Below are 27,794 nucleotides of genomic sequence, written 5' to 3'. Positions count from 1 at the left end.
AGAAAGCTGTGGTACATATACACAATGGAGTATTACTCAGCCATTAAAAAGAATACATTTGAATCAGTTCTAATGAGATGGATGAAACTGGAACCTATTATACAGAGTGAAGTAAGCCAGAAAGAAAAGCACCAATACAGTATACTAACGCATATATATGGAATTTAGAAAGATGGTATCAAATGATCTTTTTAAGTTAGCTTTTATGCAAATGTAAAAATAGCAATTATTTAATTTTAAATAATCAGATTTTTCAAATTATTGGTTAAAATTACTTGAAAATAAACTTATGGGTAACAAAAGTTAGTCAGAACTCAATACATGTGGTGTAGTTACCACACAGTTTAATACATACCAAAAATGTACACTTGATATTTCTGAACTGGTCATTGTTCTGCTGTATTCCAGCTGACTAGGACAGTGTTAGGATGGCATCTTCATAAATGGGTGCTATTTGATGATGGAAATGACTTGGTATGGACTACATAGAGCATGTGAATGATGAAGCCATATGTTTATGTCTGGATTCACAGTTTTTAAACAATCACTTACTAAGTCATTTTGCTTTACCTTGAAGAATATAAACTGTTGTTTCACTGACACAAATCAGCAAGATCTAACTTATGGCAAGAAATATTCCATTGAAATGCTGTGCTGTAACGTGGGAAAATGGAAGTCTTTTTCGCGGTTTCTATCATTGTGAAATATAATTGAATTCTGAAAAAAAAAAGTTAAAAAAGAAAAGGAAAAGAAAAGAAGAAGAAGAAGAAAAAAGAAAAGAATGATCGTAAAAATAGTAAAAATAAATCTAGGACTTTCTCTGGTGTTGCTGTGGGCAGTGTGGGGTCAGTTCATTTTCGGATAGTTTCTTGGTCCGGCTTATATTTCTCAAGATCTATAGGCCTCTTCCTGTGTAGTCGGTACTAACTACAGGGTTTTAATCTATTGCACCTGTCACTTCCAAGGCGGTTCCCTGGGTTTTAGCTTCTGTTTGCTGGTCTCTTCAGTGTCTGATTTCCGCCCTGACACAAGGGGGCGGTGGTGGACACTTTTTTTTTTTTTTTTTTAAGGCTCACTTGTTCCGTCGCTGTGGGGAGGGAGGAACACTGGTGTGTGCTCGCAGTATCCGCCACACTGGGCCTGCCCCCGCTCACGGTGCGTGCACCCTCCCTGCCCACACAGCCCAGGCTCTAGGTTGCTCCGCCGGGAACCATTGGAGGCCAGCCCTAGGCTGCATGCACCTCCCAGGTCTAAGCCTCTCAGGTTCAGGCACTCAGGTAGTCCTCAGAGGTGCAGACTCCGTTGGGCCTGCATTTTGTGCCCTTCCCAGCTCCGAGCAGCTCGGGTGATGAGGTGTTTGGCGAGCACGGTCACTGCGACTTATTGCCTCTCCCGTCTGTGCCACTCAGTTTTCTGGGTATACAACCAGCGCACCTTCTCAGGCAGATGACTGTCCAGAACCCCAAGAAGTCTTAGTAAGCAAAGAAGCCTGCTTGCAGTTTGATAGATAATGTCTCTCTGGGGCTGCGATTGCCCTCTTCCAGCTCTGGCTGCCTGTCACGGGAGGGGGAAGGTCTGCAGCCAGCTAGTTTTGTTCCGCCCTTTGTTCTGTGCACGGGCCTGGCAGTGTCTTAGGGCTTTTCGCGTGGTAGCTATCCCACAGTCTGGCTTGCTAGCCCAAATTAGTTCGCTCTGATTATCCTTGGGGGCATTCAGGCCTGATTCTTAATCTAAGCAATGCAGCCGTGCCTCCCTGCCCAGCCCCCGCTTGCTAGTGGCGGGCGCAGGCATCTGCGTTGCTTCTCCACTGGGGAAGTTACCGTTGGGCTCGTAATCTGTGGGTTTTAATTGTTTACTTATTTTTCCTCCCTATTATGTTGTCCTCTGTGCTTCCAAGGCTCAGCACAGACTTGGCAGTGAGAGTGTTTCCTGGTGTTTGGAAACTTCTCTCTTTTTAAGACTCCCTTCCCAGGATGGAGCTCCATCCCTCCCTCTTTTGTCTTTTATATTTTCCTACCTCCTTTCAGAGACAATAGGCTGCTTATCTGGGTGCCTGATGTCCTCTGCCAGCATTCAGAATTTGTTTTGTGGATTTTACTCAGCGTTTAAATGTTCTTTTGATGAATTTGTGGGCAAAAAAGTGATCTCCCTGTCCTATTCCTCTGACATCTTAGGACCGCCTGCAGTAACCAGTCTTTGGATAAAGGTCAGATGCTCCATGATGGACAACCAGAAGATTAATACCTGGGTATAATCATTTAACTAAGTCAGATGACCTGGGGTATACTGAGCTTTATCTAATGAAAGCTCTTGACTTAAATTCTTGCTTGTGACCTTACTAATACCTGCTAGCTGTATTATTTTCTATGTCACTTGTTTCAGAAGATTGTTTCTGATATTACTAGACGTGTGACTGAGCCTGTGATAAAATGCTGATATGAAGTTCCTTATGAGACCAATGATTTTAATAACGTAACTCTAGATATGGGAAGAAGCAACAAGAGGGAATATTTTCCTGGACCAAGAGGCTAGTAAGAAAGGATTTTCCTGGACCAAGAGGCTAGTAAGAAAGGTATGGCCCAGAAACGTTTGCTACTTGCAAGGCCTGGCCCAATAACAGCACAGTGTGGCCCGTCAGTGGAATCTTCCCTAGACCTGGGAATGAGCCTTCCCAGCACCGTGGGACACAAGGGCCATGAAATGCCCCCAAAGCATGGTCGAATATGTGGCTCTGAAGGGATCCTGCTGACTGGAAGTTGGCACTTGCCAGCTGCTTCTACAAAGATTTCATCATGACCACTGCAAACTGCTGACCTTCAACACCCCTGAAAGGAGTTCATGGTGGAGATCAGAAATAAGGCACTCTGTGCTATAGGAAAAACCCAGAAGAACTGGCTTTCAAAAGTCAGATGTTTTCAGGTAAAGATTTTATAAGCACAAATTCTTGCCTATTCTCGTACCTAGAGAAACACTAATATCATGAACCAATATCTCTTCCTGGTTCTCCTGGCTAGCCCTGAGCAGGTTTTCTACTTCTATTAATCTTTGGACCATGTACCTTTAACTTTCTTGTTAAGTTTATTTCTTCTGCTAAGTTGCTTCAGTCGTGTCCGACTCTGTGCAACCCCATAGACAGCAGCCCAGCAGGCTCCACCATCCCTGGGATTCTCCAGGCAAGAACACTAAAGTGGGTTGCCATTCCTTCTCCAATGCATTAAAGTGAAAAAATAAAGTGAAGTCGCTCAGTCGTGTCCGATTCCTAGTGACCCCATGGATTGCAGCCCAACAGGCCCCTCTGTCCATGGGATTTTCCAGGCAAGAGTACTGGAGTGGGGTGCCATTTATTTCTTCTAGAATACAACAAATCTCCAAGTGGTAGTATGACAAGAATATTCCCTCACCAACACCCAGACAACACTGAAACAAGTCACCTTATCACTCCATGGACTCTCAGATCCCTCCATAAATGCACCCTGATGAGGAGCAAACAAAGGGAACCCAGAGCCCCAGTACGTCCCTGGACAGCCTGAGGAAGTCAAAGCAGTCATTGCCTCTTTTCCTTTGAGACTGGGTTCCCAAAGGCCTGAGAAGTGAAATAGGTAGATAGGTAGGTATGAGCAGGGTATCAACAGGGGCCAAAGAATTGGCCCTAAAAATAAAGAGAGGGAGGAACGTGGTGACCCAGGGACTAAAGAGCAAATAAGACCAAGGAGGGTCTTGGAATAAGGAATGGAAAACCAGACCCTTATCGTCCTTCCTTCCCTCATGTTGTAACTATTAATGGATTTCAGGTCCTCCTGAACAGTGTAACCTGTCTCCCCTTCTACCCGATACAGGGAGAAGGTGTTTGCCTTACTCTTCCCCCAGCCCTGTATACATGCCTCATCCAATCAGCAAATGACCCTCAAACCCCCTATCCTACTTCTTGTATCCTGAATATAAAAGTGGACTAAGGACCCCTGTTCAATGTTGGATCTCCCTTGAGATGGCCTGCTGTTCTAACAACATCTCCCACTCTAATAAACTTTATTTCCCTCTCATTCCGTCTCATGTCTGGAAATTCTTTTCCAACCCATGCCTGGACCACACCATTTTTTTTACTTTTCTGTGTTGTCATGACAGCACCTGGTTCTGACTGAACTGAACTTTATCTCAAACCTTGAGCTAACTAATGCTCACGGAGATGTCTTTCTTAAGTTATGTTAATGAACTATGCATTTGCTTGGAAATCTGCCTTTCTTCAAGATTCATGTCAATTGTGTTGTGGCCCAGGATGACTCAGCTTCTGCCAATGCTGTCTCAAAATGCATGTTGTGAGTGAGGCGTCTGGTGCACCTCTAAGTTTTGAGACATTTCCTTTCTCTCACCCCATTCCAGTACTCTTGCCTGGAGAATCCCATGGACAGAGAAGCTTGGTAGGCTGCAGTCCATGGGGTCCTTAAGTCGGACAGGACTGAGTGACTTGACTGTCTCTTTTCACTTTCATGCATTGGAGAAGGAAATGGCAACCCACTCCCAGTGTTCTTGCCTGGAGAATCCCAGGGATGGGGGAGCCTGGTGGGCTGCCATCTATGGGGTCGCACAGAGTCGGACATGACTGAAGTGACTTAGCAGCAGTAGGTATATAGCTCCTTGCTAAAAACTAGCAAGGGGGGACTCTTTCTGTCTCCTGAATATATACTAAAAGAAAGAAAAGAAAGAAAAAAGACAGTCTCTCTGAGATATTTGCATGCCCATTTACATAGCATGTTTTTCAACATAGCCAAAATGTGGAGGCAACCCACGTGTTCCTAGGTGGATGAAGGGATAAGCAAAAAGTTGTATACACATGTGATGGATTACTAGTCAGCCCTGAAAATGATAGAAATCCTGTCACATGCTGCAACATGGTAAACCTTGAGGATTCTATGTTAAATGAAAAGACCAGACACAAAAAGACAAATACCGTATGCTTTACTTATCTGGGCCATCTAAAGAAGTCACATGTGTGGTGACAGAAAGTAGAATGGTGACCGCCAGTGGTGAAGGTAAAGGGGAAACAGGGAGTTATTATTTAGGGGCATGGAGTTCCAGGTTTGCAAGATGATAAAGTTCTGGAGATCTGATACACAGTGAGGTGAGTATGCTAACACTACTGAGCTACACTCAAAATTAGTTACAACAATTGATTTTTACATTAATAGGTAGAAACTTCTAAACTTTACTATAGGATCAGCATCAAAACTGCAAAATCTTTTGTGTTGAAATGTGATGTGTTTATTTTCCACTGAAACACAATAAGCAAACGAGAGCTGTATCATGTATATTTTGGAGTTCAATGTCTACTTAACACTGAACTCCATTTATACACCAGAATTAGATGTGAACAAAGAACCAAGCATGTGTCAGCAGCTTGCAAAGCATTATACAGGATGAACCAAAAAACAAACTACTTCTAACATTGTATAATTCCCTTCACTACAGTCTGAAACATAGGTTTACATAGAGTAAAGCCAACTTACAGGGTTTTAAAAATGATTTTCTTGCACAGTATAGGGCAATTTCTCTTTCATCTAATATTTAACTTGCTTCCCTGGTTTATTTGAAAGTGGAAATTAATGTTGCTCTACTAAGAACCACTGGCATTATACTGTTGGCACCATTAACTTGCACGTCTGATGAGAAATGTACACTTGTATAAAAAGATTGCACCTTTCTATTTCCTGTAGAAATTTAAATTAAGATGGTAGAAGACCAAGATAATTCTTCTGAAATTTCATGGAATGGAAAACAATAAAATGAAAGAGAGAGATAGGTGAGGGAAAGAGAGAGATTAGAAAGAAAGGAAAGGAAAAGAAAGAAGGAAGAAAGAAAGAAAGGGAGAAAAGGAGGAGGAGAGAGGAGACAAAAGAGAGGAAGAAAGGAAAATAGGAGATAGAATAATACAGCATGAAACAATCATAAGACATGTCATCTTGTTCCTGAAAACTAGGGGAACTTTTCAAAGACTTGCATCATTATGTCAAGAGAATACAGTAATTTATGGAAGACTTAGAATTAAGTTTGGAGCCCAAATATGAGACAATGAGAACAAGAATAGGGTAGAGGCCTCTGAGTAGGTCCCAACTGAGCAACGGTGAGTGGCAGCCTGATGACAGGGTGTGAGCCCCTCCCCACGGTCCTCCTGAGCAAAGAGAAAAGATGGAGAGCTGTGACCAGAGAGGCAGGGCCCGTCCCGACCGACCCTACTAGGGACAGACCACCCTTGTGTCCAGAGGAGAACCTCCTGGTAGTGACCATGGGAGTGGATGACTCTTCCAAAAGAAGATGCCATAAGGAGGCCACTGGGTTCTGAGTCCAGACTGTGTGTTGAATTCCATGGAGCATGACGATGAAGCTCTGAACATGCGGCTCAAGCTTAAGGGACCAGGCTCCCACGGAGTGTGAGAGAGAGCAAGGAGCTATGCTCTCTACAAGAAAGTGCACCTTCCCTTTCCTCACCTGCTCTCAGCTGCAGCTACCAGGACCTTCGTCCTTATTCAGAGATGTCTGTGCTGACGAAGGATCACAAATGGGAAAGTGTCACCTGCCAGGCTGGGTGGTATAAAGTGTCAGTTGAAGTTTGGGTATCCACGCTGTCTCTCTAGGGCTCCCAGCCTCTGTCTGAGGGGAGAACCCAGGACAGGGAGCACTAGGAGCCTCTGAAGCAGGGGCACAGGTGCTCCCTGCTGCCTTGTTGGGTGGCAGCATCAGTGAACAGAAGGCAGAGGTGGAAGAAGAGAAGGCACATGCAGGATTGTGGGCAAGCATGGTCTTCCTAACTCTTAATTGGCTCTGGTGACCCAGCCCACCACCAGGAAAGGGGCAAGGCCAAGTGTCCTAGGCCCTCTTCTAGGTGGTCCAGGGAGATTGCTGAGCACATAATTACATAGATTTAGAAATGAAGGAAAAAGAGGCATCAGAGTTTGCGTCATTTAATACCTGCCCCAGAGGAAGTTGAACTTGGGACACGCATGCTGTTTCAAAGACTCTGCTAATCACTCTGCCCACTGTGCTTTTCAGATTTCAAGACTAAGGTCTTGGGTAACATGGGTCATTAGTTCTCTAGTGGGAATGAAGAAGCCTTATCTATCTTTATTTCTCACACTTGCAGTTTGTGGAGCATCATTGCTTCATAAACAGTAGAATGTAACACTGGACGAAAGAGTGGGTTAGATAAATGGGGATGAATTTTTCAAACCAAATCCAGTCCCTTCCATGAAGCCATCTTCTCTTGTTCTCAGGACACTGTCTCTTGGGCCATCATCCTTCACGTGGCTGTGTGTCTCTGCCCCAGTCTCCACAAGGCATCCTTTACATCCTTGTTTCTCAGACTGTAGATGAGGGGGTTGAGCATCGGGATGACCAGGGTGTAGATGACAGAGACCACCTTGCCCTGCTCCATGGACTCCACAGCTCCTGGCTGAGCATACATGACAAAAAGGGTCCCATAAAAGAGGGACACGGCTGTCATGTGGGAGCCACAGGTGGAGAAGAGCTTGTGTCTCCCTCCTCCTGAGTGCATCCTCAGGATGGTCACTGTGATGTAGCCATAGGAGACGAGGACCACGAGTGTGGTGTCCATGATAAAGAAGCCACAGAGGCCAAACATGACCAGCTCGTTGGTCGTAGTGTCAGCACAGGCAAGCTTGAGCAGAGGCGGCACATCACAGAAGAAGTGGTTGATGTGGTTGGAGCTGCAGAATGGGAGAGTGAATGTGAAGCTGGCCTGCATGATGGAGTTGAGGCAGCCTCCACAGTAGGAGACCAGCACCAGGCGGGCACACACCGAGGGGCACATGGTGATGGGGTAGTGTAGGGGGCTGCAGACAGCCACGAAGCGGTCATAGGCCATCACGGCCAGGAGTAATGCCTCTGTGGTGCCCAGTAGGGCAAAAAAGAAAAATTGAATGATACATCCCTCAAAGGTGATGACCTTGGAGGAGGACAGGAAGTTGACCAGGGCCTTGGGGGCAATGACAGATGAGTAACACAGGTCCACAAAGGAGAGGTTCTTAAGGAAGAAGTACATTGGAGAGTGCAGACGGGCATCCAGGGTGATGACCACCATCATGGTGATGTTCCCCAGGACGGCCACCACATACGGGGCCAGGAACAGAGCAAAGAGCAGGGCCTGGGTCTGTGGACCACCCTCAAATCCATCCAGCACAAACTCCGGCAAAGACATCACCGAGAGGTTTCCATCGCCTTGGGGTGACATGGCTCTCAGCTGAACAACAAGCGGCAGACAGCAGAGAGCAGCTGAGACACAGTGAGAGGGAGCAGGTCAAAGTCACAAGGGGACACTTTCTTGGAAAACATAAACACTTCAAGGCCTTACAGTCCACTGACCAACAGACCACCAGCTCGTCTGTTCATCTCCTGATGAACTCAGACTGACCTGAAATGGCAAACATTTCCTCTCATTTACTAATATCTAAGTGTGCTTGGAGGGCTTCCTTGGTGGCTGAGAGTTAAAGACTGCCTGCAATGCAGGAGATTCAGGTTCAATCCCTGGGTTGGGAAGATCTCCTGGAGAAGAAATGGCAACCCACTCCAGTATTCTTACCTGGGAGAACTCATGGACAGAGGAGCTTGGAGATTTACAGTCATGGGGTCACAAAGAGTCACACACAACCAAGCCACTAAACAGCAACAAAGTATGCTTGAAACACTCACTCTGTGGGAGACTCCGAGTGTTTGCTGTGAGATGGTTCCAGGGGTCACGTCAAGCTGAGAGTCTACTGTGTAAGAATGGCTTCCATCTCCTTGTCCTTGCTTTAAAGGACATGTTCTCCCTTCCCATGGGTTTGATCCTGAGCTGTGCCATTTCTGAACCTTCTCTGGTATCTTATCCTGCATTTTTGCCCCTGAAGGAAATGGTGCCCGACTCCAGTATTCTTGCCTGGAAAATGCTATGGATGGAGGAGCCTGGTAGGCTGTAGTCCATGGGGTCGCAGAGTCAGACATGACTGAGTGACTTCACTTTCCCTTTTTTTTTTTTTTTAACTCATTCTTTAATTTCAGAAAGTGTTAAACACGTCTTGCCATCAGGATGTTACTCAATGATAGTTCTATCCCCAGGCTAGTCTACAAGCATATCAGGGCCCTGCCATCACCAGGCTAGTGTGGTGCTTTGCCTGTCTCTCCTGCAGGCCCTGAGATTTAACTTGGCATCTTTGTCACTGAGCTGGGACCTTGATGGCAATCATTGTTAGAGATCTCTGCATCTTTGATATTTTAAAGTTCTTTCTTGCAATGTCCAGATACTGGACAATCTGTGCACAGGGGACAGCCCAGCTCTATGGCCACAGACGGAGCAAGACAGACACTTTCACACATTCAGCACATGGTTATGTCATCTCTTTGTCCTTACTCCATGCATCTGGCTCCTTGGCACACCACGAGGGCTTGATTACTTTGAATAATGGGAACCATTAACATTGGTGGCTCAGACAGTAAGGAATCTGCCTGCAATGTAGGAGACCTGTGTACAATCCCTGGTTCAGGAAGATCCCCTGGAGGAGGGAATGGCTACCCACTCCAGCATTCTTGCCTGGAGAATTCCATGGACAGAGGAGCCTGGCAGGCTACAGTCTATGGGGTCACAAAGAGTCAGACATGACTCAGCGACTGATACTTTCACTTTCAACACTGTCACATCTGCATCCTTTGGATCTTCCATAAGGTGCTTCTTCCTGTCCCTGTCACAGCCTAGCACTTTCCTGAGCAGAGTTGACCACTACACTCACGTGGGACATGGGAACCAGCTCTGTAATGGCTAGAGGAATTCTTGGGGGAAGATCTATCCTAAATGAGAAGGAGTGGTGAAGGAAGATGGATACAGAGCCATAGTGCCTCCTAGGAAGACAAAGAGGATTAGTAAGAGGGTGGAAGTCAATTTTAGTGCTCTTTCATGTTTTCTAGAGGTCATATCTGCAGCATCAGAGTGCTAGCCTGGGAGTGGGGGTGTGTGGGCAGAGGATGGGTGGTCAGTGGTGCCTATAGAGGACTGATGATCCTGAAGTTCCCTCAACCTTAAGTTTTCTTAGAAGGTGGTCTGAGAGAGTTCATTCTTTCCAACAAAACAGAAGGTAGATGACCATGTAGGTTGTCCAGTTTTCCTCTTCTGGCAGACTTGACTCCAACTCTCACATGATGGCAGAGGGGACAGTCTCCCCTGGATGCTCAGGCAGGGTTTAATATAATATGTGTTTGAAGCTGGTGCTAAAAGCAGAGTTGGTGGTCTGCCTTACACTCCATGGCCACCCACCCTTGCCTCCCACCTCTGTCCCATGCAAACAGTCGCAGTCATCATGGCCAAACTTTTGCTGTCCATTCTGTTCACTCCCTGGCCATACACACAATAGATTCACTGTGACCACAGTGACCATCTTCTCCCCACCACCCCAGGCCAGCTGTCTTGCTTCTATGTCCCCTGGGGTTTCTGTTCTGTTTCCAGAACAGTTTGTCCACCTCAGGGGCCTTTGATCATCACAACAGTGACTCCTAGGATGTCTGAGGAAGCCCATGAGTAGAGATTGACATGTTTACCTCAGAAACCGAGCTTGGTTTCTGAGAAAACAAACTCACACATTGCCTTGAGTTATTGAAATGACTCAATGGGCTTATGGTTGCAACTTCAGTAAACCTACTTGTGAGCTGAGCCTGAGATGTACCTTCCCAGATAAAGCAAAAAGTCTACTGATGTCTGTAAGCCTCCATTTGTATTAACTACACTTGAGTCCTTCAGGTAAACTTGTTGCTCCTACAGCACCAGCATCACCTGGAGATTGTCAGAAATATAGAATCTCAGGCATTAGATTAAAGCCTGCATTTATATGAGACCCCTTATTATTTCTACTTGCTTTAAATTTCAGACCTCTGCCATAACTGACCCCGGCTCATAGTAGTAGGTGGGTGGGGGGAGAGTGTTGATCAGGCTTCAGGCTCTCAGGACTCATCTATCAGTGATGCTGACCCACACCCTGCTAAGTGATGATGTCAGAAGGGGCATGACTCACCAAGGACCTTTTGCTCCCAGGGTCGACAGGGCTCCTGACCCAGGGCTGTGTTGATGATGATGAGTTGGTACAGAGGACTCTCCAGCCTGTTCAGGTATAGCTTTCTGTGCAATGAAGTGTGATTGGAAAGGTTTCAGAGGAAGACACCTCTGGTCACAGTGAGAGGCAGGCCAGGTACTCCAAGTTGATGCAGGAAACTCTTGGGTCTTTAGTCTTGGTACAAGCAGGAAGTGGGATGGACTCAACTCACCTGTTCCTCTTTGTCCTGTCCCCTGAGCTGGCTAGTATTCATGGCATCTGCATCTTTAGGTCACTCTACTGGGAAGATGCTCTCCGTGTGGTGCAGCTGGGACTCTTGGCCTCAAATGGCCAATTAGCTGTTACTTGGCCTCTAAGTGCACTGGGACTCCCAACTCCCCGGATCCCAGGAAGATGCAGTCCTGTGGCCAAACTTCCTCTGATACCTCTCAGCCCAAACAGAGGAGACAGGAAGCCCGATCTCCCTCCAGGAGTACTGGGGTTCATCCAATGGGAAGCAAGTTAACTTAGAGCGACCCAGTGGCCCTCTTTGGAAAGGCTTCCCCAGGACTGCAGGTGTGTCCTCCTGGCCCACAGTCTGCCTTCTTCCTCTGCTTCATCCTGGTATGTTGGTGTGATGAAGGGTGATGTGCAGGATCCTGTGCCTGTGGAAATGACACAGCCCTCTCTAAGTCACACTGTGGCCCTTCCTTCAGTGCAGGTTGAGTAAATGTGTCTGCAAAAACAAAACATTTAAATCCTGGACAGAAATCCAAAACCAAAGTATAAAGGTGATATGTGTGTAACATTAAAATACAGAAAGTATGAAAGTAAAAAGCAGAAAAAGTAATATCATAAATATTCTAAAAATAAGAAGAAGGCAGCTCTATCTCAATAATCATTAGACAAAAAGGATTTCAGGAGAAAAAATGCTTATAAAGGGATGTTTATTATGGAAAATGTTCAATCCAAGTGCATATCTGGAAAGTTTAAATTTTATGTGACTAATATGATTTTAAATATACATAGTAGAAACTGACAGAGTTAAGAAGAAATGAAAAACATCCATCATGGTTGATTTTCATCTCATTCAGTAACTAACAAAAGAAACAGAAAAATTGTAGTCACATGTTAGAATTGGTTCAAAATATTAGCTAAACGGACCTACTGGGCATAGATAGAACATTGCAATCACAACTGCAGAATATAAATTCTCTTGAAACTCATAAAATATCACTGAACTAAGGTTTTTTTTTTTTTAATGAATTATTAGAAGGAGGTCATGCTCATTGTTGTTAAGTTGCTCAGTCATGTCCAAGTCTTTTGTGACCCCATGAACTGTAGCCCCCTCTGCTCCTCTGTCCACTGGATTTCCCAGGCAAGAATACTGGAGTGAGTTGCCATTTCCTTGTCCAGGGGATCTTCCTGATCCAGAGATCAAATCCACGTCTCCTACATTGCAGGCAGGTTCTTTACCACTGAGCCACCTGGGAAGCCCCATGCTGCATTAGGTGGGCCCCACATCCAAAGAGGAGAAGGCAACGGTGCCCCACTCCAGTACTCTTGCCTGGAAAATCCCATGGATGGAGGAGCCTGGTGGGCTGCAGTCCATGGATTCGCTAAGAGTCAGACACGACTGAGCAATTTCACTTTCACTTTTCACTTGCATGCATGGAGAAGGAAATGGCAATCCACTCCAGTGTTCTTGCCTGGAGAATCCCAGGGACTCGGGAGCCTGGTGGGCTGCCGTCTATGGGGTAGTGCAGAGTCGGACATGACTGAAGCGACTTAGCAGCAGCAGCAGCACATCCAAAGACTGGTGTCCTTCTAAGAAGAGGAAATGATACAGAGACAAGACCCAGGGCGGTGGGCATGTAAAGATGGGACAGAGTTTGGAGTGATGCAGCAGCAGGGGAAGGAGTGCCAAGGAGTCTCCAGAAGCCAGGTAGAGGCAAGGAAGAATGTTTTCCTAGAGATTTGTTAATTAGTTGTGGTGGTCCTGGTGACTGACACAGGAGGGTAGTAAGGGAGCTTGCTTTCACCTGGCAAGGTCAGCAATATATACCTTCACGCCCCTATCTTAGGAGTATGCCCTCTGTCCAACTTTATGTCAAAATGTACTCTGTATAGATCTTGATCACCTTTCCCAAACCTTCCATTTTCTAGTTTAGTTATTTAAATTGCTTTAAACATGAAAACATAGCCTAACTGCTTGTGAACACATCTTTAGAAAGACACTAATTTACTCACTTTTTCTTTGTTTTTTTGTTTTTGTTTTTTTTCAATAAAGTATGTTATGTAATGGATCTTCCCGCCCCCCGCCCCTACCCTACCTCTAATGTGTATATCTAGATGTGGATTCTTGAATCAAAAGACGCATAAGACACTTTTTTCCCCCTCAGCTGAGGACTCCCAGGTGTTCAAGGTGGGTTTAAAAATGGACATGAGTTTGAGCAAGCTTCAGGAGTTGGTGATGGACAGCGAACCCTAGGGTGTTGCAGTCCATGGGGTTGCAAAGAGTCGGACTTGACTGAGAGACTGAACTGAACTGAACTGAATGAATCACAACCAGTAATAGGAGTCTGTTTTCCTCATCCTTTCTTATTCTGATAGTGTGTTAAATCTATGCCTTTTATTTTCATTTGGGTTTCCTACTGCCAATGAGTTCTGATAAGTTTTCAAAGTATTTTTAAGTAGTCGAATTTAGTTATTTTTCTATTAGATATTTGACAACACTGCAGTTTCGATTGGGATGTCAGTAAAAGAAATCTTCATTTTTTCAGGTTCTTTTCCTCCTCCTCCTGCCTCTCGCCCTCCCCATCCTCCTTCTTTTTTTCCAAGTCCTTTGGACATGCTTTGACATGGTGCATTCTATTTTCAATCAATTTGTTCATTATGTAAAAACTGAATCAAGAATAGATAGCTGTAAAGCAATTATTCACCAATTAAAAATAAGTAAATTAAGAAAAAGAATGAATGGCATTGACTTATAGAGTCATGATAATGATTACCTTTGGAGAACAAGATTTGGGAGTGGGCAGAATGACAATGACATTTAGGTAAAAATATTTATCTATCTTGGATTGTGGTGAATTCCATGAGTAGGTATGATGCGGTGATTTTTTTTCTATAAATATATAAACATAAAATACACACATGAATACTTCATTTTTCCTATCCTAGATGAGAAATGTGAATGCTATGACTGGAGTTCAAGGCAATGTTATCCATGCCCTTCGGGTGGTTGAACAGGAGCCCAAGAGAGCTTCTGCCCTAACAGGAACGAAGATTTTTCATTAGACCCCACCTCTCTCTTCTGTGAGAGATACTGTTTGTCAAATCTGAGTCATTCAAGCCCAGACTATTTCTACTGACATCAAAGTCACAAGGGGGACACTTTGGCCATGTATTTAAATTATTATTTTAATTATTATTGCTATTTAAAACTAGGTCATTCATATTTAATTGTGGTGAAATACCAAGGAACAAAGTTTAAAGATTTAATTTCTCTTTGGAATGATCAGTTATCAGGCCACAATGAATATTTATCCATCAATCGTCTCTTCTATACCAGCCATTATCTAAGGTGTTTTATTTATGTCCATTATCTCAGGTAAGTCTTGCCACATAAATAGTTTTTAAGTTTCAGTATAGTTGATGTTGCTACATGAAGAGTTTTTAAGTTGTAGTATAGTTGGTGGCTGTTTCAAGATGATGGAGTAGAAGGATGTGCTAAAATTACAGCTCACTGCTGAACAACTGTCAACAGGAGAATGTTGGATCTCACCAAAAACAGATACCCCACATCCAAGGGCAAAGGAGAAGCTCCAGCAAGATAGTAGGAGGGGCAAAATACATTTAGAATCAAAGAAGGACAACCTTCTCCTTCAGAGGGCAGACAGATGAAAGCCACAATCACAGGGTTCTGACAAAACATGGTCCACTGGGGAAGGGACTGGGAAAGCACTTCAGTACTCATGCCTTGAGAACTCTATGAATGGTATGAAAAGGCAAAAGGATGGGACACTGAAAGATGAACTCTCCAGGTCTGAAGGTGCCCAATATGCTACTGGAGATCGGTGGAGAAATAATTCCAGAAAGAATGAAAAGATGAAGCCAAAGCAGAAAACAACACCCAGTTGTGGATGTACTGGTGATGGAAGTGAAGTCTGGTGCTGTAAAGGGCAATATTGCATAGGAACCTGGGAAGTTAGGTCCATTAATCAAGGTAAATTAAAAGTGGTCAAACAGAAGATGGCAAGAGTGAACATCAACATTTTAGGAATCAGTGAACTAAAATGGACTGGAATGGGTGAATTTAACTCAGATGACCATTATATCTATTACTGTGGGCAAGAATCCCTTAGAAGAAATGGAGTAGCCATCATAGTCAAATAAAGAGTCTGAAATTCAGTACTTGGATGCAATCTCAAAAACGACACAATGATCTGTGTTCATTTCCAAGGCAAACCATTCAATAACACAGTAATCCAAGTCTATGCCCCAACCAGTAATGCTGACCAGGCTGAAGTAGAGAGCTTCTATGAAGACCTACAAGACCTTCTAGAACTAACACCCAAAATAGATGCCCTTTTCATTAAAGGGGACTGGAATGCAAAAGTAGGAAGTCAAGAGATACCTAGAGTAACAGGCAAATTTGGCCTTGGAGTACAGCATGAAGCAGGGCAAAGGCTAGTAGAGTTTTGCCAAAGAACGCACTGGTCATGGCAAACACCCTCTGCCAACAACACAAGAGAAGACTCCACACATGGACATCACCAGATGGTCAGTACTGAAATCAGATTGATTATATTCTTTGTAGCCAAATATGGAAAATCTCTATACAGCCAGCAAAAGGAACACCAAGAGCTGACTGTGTCTCAGGACATGAACTCATTGCCAAATTCAGACTTAAATCGAAGAAAGTAGGGAAAACCTCCAGACTATTTGGGTATCACCTAAATCAAATCCCTTACAATTATACAGTGGAAGTGACAAATAGATTGAAGGGATGAGATCTGATAGAGTGCCTGAAGGACGGAGGTTTGTGACATTGTAGAAGAGGCAGTCACCAAAATAATCCCCAAGAAAAAGAAATGCAAAAAGACAAAATGGTTGTCTGAGGAGGCCTTACAAATATCTGTGAAAAGAAGAAAGGCTAAAGGCAAAGGAGAAAAGGAAAGATATACCCACTTGAATGTAGAGTTCCTAAGAATAGCAAGGAGAGATCAGAAAGCCTTCCTCAGTGATCAATGCAAAGAAATAGGGGGTAACAATAGAATGGAAAAGACTAGAGATCTCTTCAAGGAAATTAGAGATACCAAGGGACCATTTCATGCAAAGATGGGTTCAGTAAAGGACGGAAATGGTATGAACCTAACAGAAGCAGAAGATATTAAGAAGAGGTGGCAAGCATATACAGAAGAACTATACAAAAAAGATCTTCATGACCCAGATAATCATGATGGTGTGATCACTCATGTAGAGACAGACATCCTGGAATGCAAAGTCAAGTGGGCCTTAGGATACATCATTAGGAACAAAGCTAGTGGAGGTGATGGAAATCCAGTTGAGCTATTTCAAATCCTAAAAGATGATGCTGTGAAAATGCTGTACTCAATGTGTCAGCAAATTTGGAAAACTCAGCAGTGGCCACAGGACTGGAAAAGGTCAGTTTTAATTCCCACCCCAAAGAAAGGTAATGCTGAAAAATGTTCTAACTACTACACAATTGCCCTCATCTCACACGCTAGCAAAGTAATGCTCAAAATTCTCCAAGCCAGGCTTCAACTGTACGTGAACTGTGAACCTGTAGATGTTCAAGCTGGATTTAGAAAAGGCAGAGGAACCAGAGATCAAAATTCCAACTTGTGTTGGATCATCAAAAAAACAATAGAGTTCCGGAAAAGCATCTACTTCTGCTTTATTGACTATGCCAAATCCTTTGACTGTGTGGGTCACACAAACTGTGGAAAATTCTTAGAGAGATGGGAATACCAAGAAAAATAAAGTCTGATACTGTTTCCACTGTTTCCCCATCTATTTTCCATGAAATGAGGGCACTGGATGTCATGATCTTTGTTTTCTGAATGTTGAGCTTTAAACCAACTTTTTCACTCTCCTCTTTCACTTTCATCAAGAGGCTTTTTAGTTCCTCTTCACTCTGCCGTAAGGGTGGTGTCATCTGCATATCTGAGGTTATTGATGTTTCTCCTGGCAATCTTGATTCCTGTTTGGGCTTCCTCCAGCCCAGCGTTTCTCATGGTGTACCCTGCATATAAGTTAAATAATCAGGGTGACAATATACAGCCTTGAGGTACTCCTTTCCCAATTTGAAACCAGTCTGTTGTTCCATGTCCATTTCTAACTGTTTATTCCTGACCTTCATATAGGTTTCTTAAGAGGCAGGTCAGGTAGTCCGATATGCCCATCTCTTTCAGAATTTTCTATAGTTTATTATGATCCACACAGTCAAAGGCTTTGGCATAGTCAATAAAGCAGAAATAGATGTTTTTCTGGAACTCTCTTGCTTTTTCACTGGTCCCATCACTCCATGGCAAATAGTGGGGAAACAATGAAAACAGTGAGAGACTTTATTTTCTTTGGCTCCAGAATCACTGCAGCCATGAAATTAAAAGACACTTGCTCCTTGGAAGAAAGCTAGGACCAATCTAGACAGCATATGAAAAAGCAGAGACCAACAAAGGTCTGTCTAGTTAAAGCTATGGTTTTTCCAATAGTGAGGTATGGATGGGAAAGTTAGACCTAAAGAAGCTGAACACCAAAGAATTGATACTGTTGAACTGTGGTGTTGGAGAAGATTTCTGAGTGTGCCTTGGACAGCAAGGAGATCCAACCAGTCCATCCTAAAGGAAATCAGTCCTGAATATTCATTGGAAGGACTGATGCTGAAGCTGAAACTCCAATACTTTGGCCACCTGATGCGAAAAATGGACTGCTTGGAAAAGACCCTGATGCTGGGAAAGATTGAAGTCAGGAGGAGAAAGGGACAACAGAGGATGAGATGGTTGTGCGGCATCACCGACTCAAAGGATATGAGTTTGGGTGAACTCAGGGAGTTGGTGATGGACCTGGAAGGCTGGCATGCTGCAGTCCATGGAGTCGCAAACAGTTGCACACGACTGAGCATCTTAACTGAACTGATAGTTTATGATTAATACGATGTTATTTTCTGGTGTACTGCATAGTGATTTGACATTCACATACATTATGAAATGATCACCTCAGTAAGTCTAATAGCCATCTGACCCCTTACAAAGTTTTAAAATACTACTAACCACTTTTTGTTCTGCTGTGTATGACACACCAGTGGTTTATTTATTATATACATAAGGTTTATACCTCTACATTCCTTCACATGTTTATCCCCTTCAACATCCTCTCTTCTGGCAACTAGCAATTTGTTCTCTGTGTCTGTGAGTCTTCTTCAGTTTTGTTATTTTTTTTCATTGCTTTTTAAATTGCACATGTAAGTGAATTCATATGGCATTTACTTTCCCTGTCTGTTCAGTTAGGGTAATACCCTCTAATTCCATCAATGTGGTACCAAATAGCGGGCTTTCCTTATTGTATGGTTGTGTTTCATTCCATTTTGTTTGTGCCTCTGTGTATATACATGTGTATATTACATTTTTTATCCATCCATTTCTCAGTGGACATTTAGGTTATTTTCTTATCCTGACTATTGTTAAGAATGCTGAAAAAAAAATTGAAATGTGTACATTTTTTTAAATTAGGTTTATTCTTTTCTTCAGATAAATACCCAGAAGTGAAATTCCTGGATCACATAGCAGTTCTCTTTTCTATTTTTTGAGGAAACTCCATACCCTTCTGTACAGTGGCCACAACAAATTTCAATCCCACCAACAGTTCCTCAGGGTTCCTTTTTCTCCACATACTTGCCAATGATTGTCATTTGTTGTCTTTCAGAAGATAATTGTTTGAACAGGTATGAAGTAATATTGAAATTTGGTTTAGATATCTGATAACAAGTGATATTGAACATCTTTTTAAATGCCTGTAGCCATCTGCATCTTTGGAAAATGTCTAATCCATTCCTCTGTCCATTTTAATTGGGTGGTTTAGTTTTTAATTTATAGTTGTTGTAGATTTCTTCATGTGTTTTGGATATTAAAGTCTTATCAAACATATCACTTGCAAATATCTTTCTCACTCATTAGTTTGCTATTTCATTTTGTTGATGATTTTCTTCATTGTACAAAAGATTTTTTGCTTTCCTGTAACACCATTTGTTTATTTTTGCTTTCATTTCCATTGCTTGAGGAAGTATATCCAAAAAATATTGCTAAATGAGATGCGAAAGAACATACTGCCTATGTTTCTTCTCGGAGATTAATGGTTTCAGTTCAGTTCAGTTCAGTTCAGTCACTCAGTCGTGTCGGACCCTTTGAGACCTCACGAACCGCAGCACACCAGGCCTCCCTGCCCTTTACCAACTCCAGGAGTTTACTCAAACTCATGTCCATTGAGTCGGTGGTGCCATCCAACCATCTTATCCTCTGTCGTCCCCTTCTCCTCCTGCCTTCAATCTTTCCCAGCATCAGGGTCTTTTCCAATGAGTCAGCTCTTCTCATCAGGTGGCCAAAGTATTGGAATTTCAGCTTCAGCATCAGTCCTTCCAATGAACATCCAGGACTGATCTCCTTTAGGATGGACTGGTTGGATCTCCTTGCAGTCCAAGGGACTCTCAAGAGTCTTCTCCAACACCACAGTTCAAAAGCATCAATTCTTCTGTGCTCAGCTTTCTTCACAATTCAACTCTCACATCCATACATGACTACTGGAAAAGCATAACCTTTACCAGATGGATCTTTGTTGACAAAGTAATGTCTCTGCTTTTTAATATGCTATCTAGGTTGGTCATAACTTTCCTTCCAAGGGGTAAGTGTCTTTTGATTTCATGGAATGGTTTCAGGACTTACCTTTAAACCTTTAACCTATTTTGTGAATTTTTACATAAAGTAAGAATGTGGTCCAGATTCACTCTTTTACCTATACCTGTTTAGTTTTCTCAGTATCACTTATTGAAGCCTCTGTCTTTTTCCAAATTGTGTATTCTTGGGTCCTTTGCCATAGAGCATTAGACTGTTTAAGGATGAGTTTATTTCTGGGCTCTCCAGTTTGTTCAATTAATATATGTCTGTTTTTGTACCAGTATTATACTTTTTTCACTACTGTCGCTTTGTAGTATAGTTTAAAATCAGGGAATGTAATGCTTTCATTTTTGCTTTTCTTTCTTAAGATTGTGTTGGCTATAAATAGTCTTTTGAGCCCACCCCGCCTTTTTTGGCTGTACCACACAGCATGTGGAATCTTAGTTTCCTGCGAGAGATAGAACCCTTGCAGCCTGCAGTGGAAGATGAAGTCTTAGCCACTGGACCACCAAGGAAATCTTATCATTATTCACTTTAGCTCTGTGGGAAATGCCATTGGCATTTTCATATGAATTGTATGATATATATCTCCCCATTTGTGTTTTCCATTTCTTTCATCACTGTTTTTCATTTTTCAGAGTACAAGTCTTTTACCTCTTTGTTCAGATATATTCCTAGGTATTTTATATTTTCTGATGTAATTATAAACAGGATAGTCTTGCTAATTTCTTTTTTTAGCAGGTATTTATTAATGTGTAGGTAATTATTTCTGTCCTGGAGAAGGAAATGGCAACCCATTCCAGTATTCTTGCCTGGAAAATCCCATGGGTGGAGGAGCCTGGTGAGCTACAGTACATGGGATCACAAAGAGTCAGACACGACTGAACGACTAAGTGCAGCATAAAGATTTCTGTATATTCATTCTTTTAGAGAAACTTAAGGAATTCATTTCTTAAGCCGTAAAAGCTTTTTGGTAGTGTTTAAGCAACAGTTAGAACTGGACATGGAACAACACTCTAGTTCTAAATAGGAAAAGGAGTACGTCAAGGCTGTATATTGTCACCCTGCTTATTTAACTTATATGCAGAGTACATCATGAGAAACCCTGGGCTGGAAGAAGCACAAGCTGGAATTAAGATTTCCGGGAGAAATATCAGTAACCTCAGATATGCAGATGACACCACCCTTATGGCAGAAAGTGAAGAGGAACTCAAAAGCCTCTTGATGAAAGTGAAAGAGGAGAGTGAAAAAATTGGCTTAAAGCTTAACATTCAGAAAATGAAGATCATGGCATCTGGTCCCATCACTTCATGGGAAATAGATGGGGAAACAGTGGAGACAGTGTCAGACTTTATCTTTGGGGGTTGTGATTCATGGGATGACAAAGAGTTGGACACGACTGAGCGAGAACTGAACTGAACGGAAGATTTACTTTATATAGTATCATGTCATCTGCAAACAGTGACAGTTTTACTTCTTCCTTTTCAATTAGGATCCTTTTTGTCTTTTTCTTGTTTGATTGCTGTGGCTAGGACTTGCAGTACTATGTTGAATGCAAATGGCAAGAGTTGGCACTCCCATCTGTTGAAAAGTTTGGAACTTTTCACCACTGGGTGTGATGCTGACTGTGGGTTTCTCACATACGTATGGTTTATATAGGCTTTGCTTGTGGCTCAGCTGGTAAAGAAACTGCCCGCCATGTAGAAGACCTGGGTTCGATTCCTGGGTTGGGATGATCCCCTGCAGAAGGGAAAGGCTACCCACTCCAGTATCCTAGCCTGGAGAATTCCACGGACTGTATAGTCCCTGGGCTCACAAAGAGTCGGACACGACTGAGTGACTTTCACTTCACTTACATGTTCCCTCTATATCTACTTTGTTGAGAGTTTTTATCACAAACTCATAGTTAGTTTTGGTAGAAGTGTTTTCTGCATCCATTGAGATGATCATATGATTTTTACTCTTCCATTTGTTAATGTGTTTTATCACTTTGATTGATTGTGTATGTTGAAACCTTCTTGCATCCCGTGGATTAATCCTATTTGACAATGGTATATGATTGATCATTTTAATTGCTATTGAATTCAGTTTCCTAATGCTGTATTGAGAACTTTTCAATCTATATTTATCAGATATAGAGCTCTAGTTTTCTTTTCCTGTAGTGGCCTTATCTTGTTTTCGTATTAGACTAGTGCTGGCCTTGTACAATGAATATGGGAGTGTTCCCTCCTGTTCAATGTTTTGGAATAATTCGAGAACTTTGGGCATTAATTATTTTTAATATTTTCTAGAATGTATCCTGAAGCCATCTGATCCTTGGCTTTTCTTTACTGGGTGATTTTTCATTACTGATTAAATCTCCTTATTCATTATTGGACTTATAATATTTTCTATTTTTTCCTAATTAAGTTTTGAGGGCTTGTACAGTTTTTATTCACTTCTTCTAGATCTTCTGTTTTATTGACATAAAATAGTTACTAATAATCTCTTATAATCTTTTGTATTTCTGTGGTGTTCCTTGTATTTTCTTTTCCCATCCAATTTTACTTACTTGGGCCCTCTGTCTTTTTTCATAGTGAGTCTAGCTACACATTTATTACTTTTCTTTATCTATTAAAAGAACCAGTTCTTAGTCTCATTGATCTCTTCTATTGTTTTTTAGTCCCTTTTGTTTTGGGGCTGATCTGTATTATTTCATTCCTTCCAGTAAATTTGGATTTTGTTTTTTCTCTTTTCCTAGCCCCCTTAGTTGTGAAATTTGATTTTTTATTTGATATTTTTATTTTCTGAAGTAGGCTTTTATCACTGTAAACTTCTCTCATAGAACTCCATTAGTTGAATCCCATAGATTTTGAATAGTCTCATCTTCCTTTTCATTTAACTCCATATTTTAAAAAATTTCCTCTTCGATTAATTTAATCACCCATTTGTTTTTTAAGAGCATATTGTTTATGTGTTTTTGGTTTTTGTTGTTTTTTTCTTGTCGTCTGTTTCTCTTCATGCTTCCATGATAAGAAAAAATTCTTGATATAATTTTAATTATCTTAAAGTTAATGGGAGTTGTTTAGCAGGCCTCGTATGTGATCTATCCTGGAAAAACATTCCACATGCACCTGACAAGATGTATTCTTCTGTTTTTGAATAAAATATTCTGTATATTTCCACTAAATCCATATGTCCAAAGTGTCATTTAGGACAGTATTTCCATATTGATTTTCTGTCTGTGTGATTTTCCATTGATTGAATTCAGTGGTTAAACCCCCTAGTGTTATTGTATTAGTTTAAATTATTCCCTTCATGTTTCTTAGTGTATGTTTTGTTTTTGGTGCTCCTACATTTGGTGTGCATATACAACTGTTGACTCTTCTTGTTGGTTTAATGTAGTGAAAATGATAACAAAAGCACTGAAACAAAAAATAAAAGTAGACAAAATAGACAAAATGAAGATGAGAAACCAGTGTACTAAAAAAACTTAAGAAACACTGTTGAAAAAAAAAAAAACCTATGAGATGGGAGATAACGTTTCCAAATCTTATATCTGATAAGGGGTAATATCCAAATATAAAATGTTTTTCTACAATTAAAAAGACCAATAACCCAAATTGAAAAAAAACCAACATATGATTATCTCAATAGATGCAGAGAAAGCCTGTGACAAAACTCAACATCCATTTATGATAAAAAAAAAAAAAAAAAAAAAAAAAACCTCTCCAGAAAGCAGGAATAGAAGGAACATACCTCAACAATAATAAAAGCTATATATGACAGACCCACAGCAAACATTATCCTCAATGGTGAAAAATTGAAAGCATTTCCTCTAAAGTCAGGAACAAGACAAGGGTGCCCACTTTCACCATTACTATTCAACATAGTTTTGGAAGTTTTGGCCACAGCAATCAGAGCAGAAAAAGAAATAAAAGGAATCCAAATGGGAAAAGAAGAAGTAAAACTCTCACTGTTTGCAGATGACATGATCTTCTACATAGAAAACCCTAAAGACTCCACCAGAAAATTACTAGAACTAATCAATGATTATAGTAAAGTTGCAGGATATAAAATCAACACACGGAAATCCCTTGCATTCCTATACACTAATAATGAGAAAACAGAAAGAGAAATTAAGGAAACAATTCCATTCACCATTCCAACAGAAAGAATAAAATACTTAGGAATATATCTACCTAAAGAAACTAAAGACCTATATATAGAAAACTATAAAACACTGGTGAAAGACATCAAAGAGGACACTAATAGATGGAGAAACATACCATGTTCATGGATTGGAAGAATCAATATAGTGAAAATGAGTATACTACCCAAAGCAATTTATAGATTCAATGCAATCCCTATCAAGCTACCAACGTTATTCTTCACAGAGCTAGAACAAATAATTTCACAATTTGTATGGAAATACAAAAAACCTCGAATAGCCAAAGCTATCTTGAGAAAGAAGAATGAAACTGGAGGAATCAAGCTGCCTGACTTCAGGCTCTACTACAAAGCCACAGTCATCAAAACAGTATGGTACTGGCACAAAGACAGAAATATAGATCAATGGAACAAAATAGAAAGCCCAGAGATAAATCCAAGCACATATGGACACCTTATCTTTGACAAAGGAGGCAAGAATATACAATGTATTAAAAAACAATCTCTTTAACAAGTGGTGCTGGGAAAACTGGTCAACCACTTGTAAAAGAATGAAACTAGAGCACTTTCTAACACCATGCACAAAAATAAACTCAAAATGGATTAAATATCTAAATGTAAGACCAGAAACTATAAAACTCCGAGAGGAGAACATAGGCAAAACACTCTCCAACATACATCACAGCAGGATCCTCTATGACCCACCTCCCAGAATATTGGAAATAAAAGCAAAAATAAACAAATGGGACCTAATTAAACTTAAAAGCTTATGCACAACAAAGGAAACTATAAGCAAGGTGAAAAGACAGCCTTCAGAATGGGAGAAAATAATAGCAAATGAAGCAACTGACAAACAACTAATCTCAAAAATATACAAGCAACTCCTACAGCTCAATTCCAGAAAAATAAATGACCCAATCAAAAAATGGGCCAAAGAACTACATAGACATTTCTCCAAAGAAGACATACAGATGGCTAACAAACACATGAAAAGATGCTCAACATCTCTCATTATCAGAGAAATGCAAATCAAAACCACTATGAGGTACCATTTCATGCCAGTCAGAATGGCTGTGATCCAAAAGTCTACAAGCAATAAATGCTGGAGAGGGTGTGGAGAAAAGGCAACCCTCTTACACTGTTGGTGGGAATGCAAACTAGTATAGCCACTATGGAGAACAGTGTGGAGATTCCTTAAAAAACTGGAAATAGAACTGCCTTATGATCCAGCAATCCTACTGCTGGGCATACACACTGAGGAAACCAGAATTGAAAGAGACAAGTGTACCCCAATATTCATCGCATCACTGTTTATAATAGCCAGGACATGGAAGCAACCTAGATGTCCATCAGCAGATGAATGGATAAGAAAGCTGTGGTATACCTGACTTCAGGCTCTACTACAAAGCCACAGTTATCAAGACAGTATGGTACTGGCACAAAGACAGAAATATAGATCAATGGAACAAAATAGAAAGCCCAGAGATAAATCCACGCACATATGGACACCTTATCTTTGACAAAGGAGGCAAGAATATACAGTGGATTAAAGACAATCTCTTTAACAAGTGGTGCTGGGAAATCTGGTCAACCACTTGTAAAAGAATGAAACTAGAACACTTTCTAACACCATATACAAAAATAAACTCAAAATGGATTAAAGATCTCAACATAAGACCAGAAACTATAAAACTCCTAGAGGAGAACATAGGCAAAACACTCTCTGACATACATCACAGCAGGATCCTCTATGACCCACCTCCCAGAATATTGGAAATAAAAGCAAAAATAAACAAATGGGACCTAATTAAACTTAAAAGCTTATGCACATCAAAGGAAACTATTAGCAAGGTGAAAAGACAGCCTTCAGAATGGGAGAAAATAATAGCAAATGAAGCAACCGACAAACAACTAATCTCAAAAATATACAAGCAACTCCTACAGCTCAACTCCAGAAAAATAAACGACCCAATCAAAAAATGGGCCAAAGATCTAAATAGACATTTCTCCAAAGAAGACATACAGATGGCTAACAAACACTTGAAAAGATGCTCAACATCACTCTTTATCAGAGAAATGCAAATCAAAACCACTATGAGGTACCATTTCACACCAGTCAGAATGGCTGCGATCCAAAAGTCTACAAATAATAAATGCTGGAGAGGATGTGGAGAAAAGGGAACCCTCTTACACTGTTGGTGGGAATGCAAACTAGTACAGCCACTATGGAGAACAGTGTGGAGATTCCTTAAAAAACTGGAAATAGAACTGCCTTATGATCCAGCAATCCCACTGCTGGGCATACACACTGAGGAAACCAGAAGGGAAAGAGACACGTGTACCCCAATGTTCATCGCAGCACTGTTTATAATAGCCAGGACATGGAAGCAACCTAGATGTCCATCAGCAGATGAATGGATAAGAAAGCTGTGGTACATATACACAATGGAGTATTACTCAGCCATTAAAAAGAATACATTTGAATCAGTTCTAATGAGGTGGATGAAACTGGAGCCTATTATACAGAGTGAAGTAAGCCAGAAGGAAAAACATAAATACAGTATACTAACGCATATATATGGAATTTAGAAAGATGGTAACGATAACCCTGTGTACGAGACAGCAAAAGAGACACTGATGTATAGAACAGTCTTATGGACTCTGTGAGAGAGGGTGGGAAGATTTGGGAGAATGGCATTGAAACATGTGAAATGTCATGTATGAAACGAGATGCCAGTCCAGGTTCAGTGCACGATGCTGGATGCTTGGGGCTGGTGCGCTAGGAAGGCCCAGGGGGATGGTATGGGGAGGGGGGAGGGAGGAGGGTTCAGGATGGGGAGCATGTGTATATCTGAAATTAAAAAAAAGAAAAAAAGAAAAAAAAAAAAACACATGTGGAAAAAAAAGATTACAAAACAGTAATGTATACTTGGTCTTATATTTTTAAAATGTAGGTGTGTATACACACACATAATTTTTTTCTGCATAGGGCAATACATGAAAGAATAACTCTACAGTAATAACAAAATAACTTCATATTTGATAGGAAAATTTGGAGTGATCTTAATTTTGCTTATTTTCTAACTTCTCTCCATGTTCATGTAGCTTTAAAATAAATTTTAAGAACAAAGGAAAACATTTTAAAACATAAATGTTATTGATGGCTAGTGGTAGCAAGGAGGGGGCAAAAAGAAATTTTGTTTTCATGTAAATGCTGAAAGAACAGACAATTATTTAAATATGAGTACAGATATATATTATTAAAATATAAATAATTTTAAATCCAGAACCATGGAATCTTAAACACTGAACAAAACAATAACTTACAGAGTCTGAAAAAAAAAAAAAAAGAAAGCTGTGGTACATATACACAATGGAGTATTACTCAGCCATTAAAAAGAATACATTTGAATCTGTTCTAATGAGGTGGATGAAACTGTAGCCTATTATACAGAGTCAAGCAAGCCCTAAAGAAAAACACCAATACAGTATACTAACACATATATATGGAATTTAGAAAGATGGTAACAATAACCCTGTATACGAGACAGCAAAAGAGACACTGATGTATAGAACAGTCTTTTGGACTCTGTGGGAGAGGGAGAGGGTAGGATGATTTGGGAGAATGGCATTGAAATACATATAATATCATATATGAAACGAGTCGCCA

General features: G+C 41.3%; 1 protein-coding gene across 1 annotated transcript; it reads right to left on the bottom strand.

The window, feature by feature from the left end:
* Positions 1–7,288: 7,288 nt before the first annotated feature.
* Positions 7,289–8,239, bottom strand: LOC139180377 (olfactory receptor 9S13-like). The gene has a single exon (XM_070782023.1). The coding sequence runs from the start codon at positions 8,237–8,239 to the stop codon at positions 7,289–7,291; it is 951 nt and encodes a 316-aa protein (XP_070638124.1).
* Between the last annotated feature and the right edge of the window lie 19,555 nt (positions 8,240–27,794).

Source organism: Bos indicus, chromosome 3 (genome assembly GCF_029378745.1).
Source record: "Bos indicus isolate NIAB-ARS_2022 breed Sahiwal x Tharparkar chromosome 3, NIAB-ARS_B.indTharparkar_mat_pri_1.0, whole genome shotgun sequence".
Taxonomy (NCBI): Eukaryota; Metazoa; Chordata; class Mammalia; order Artiodactyla; family Bovidae; genus Bos; species Bos indicus.
This window is presented reverse-complemented; position numbering and strand designations above follow the sequence as displayed.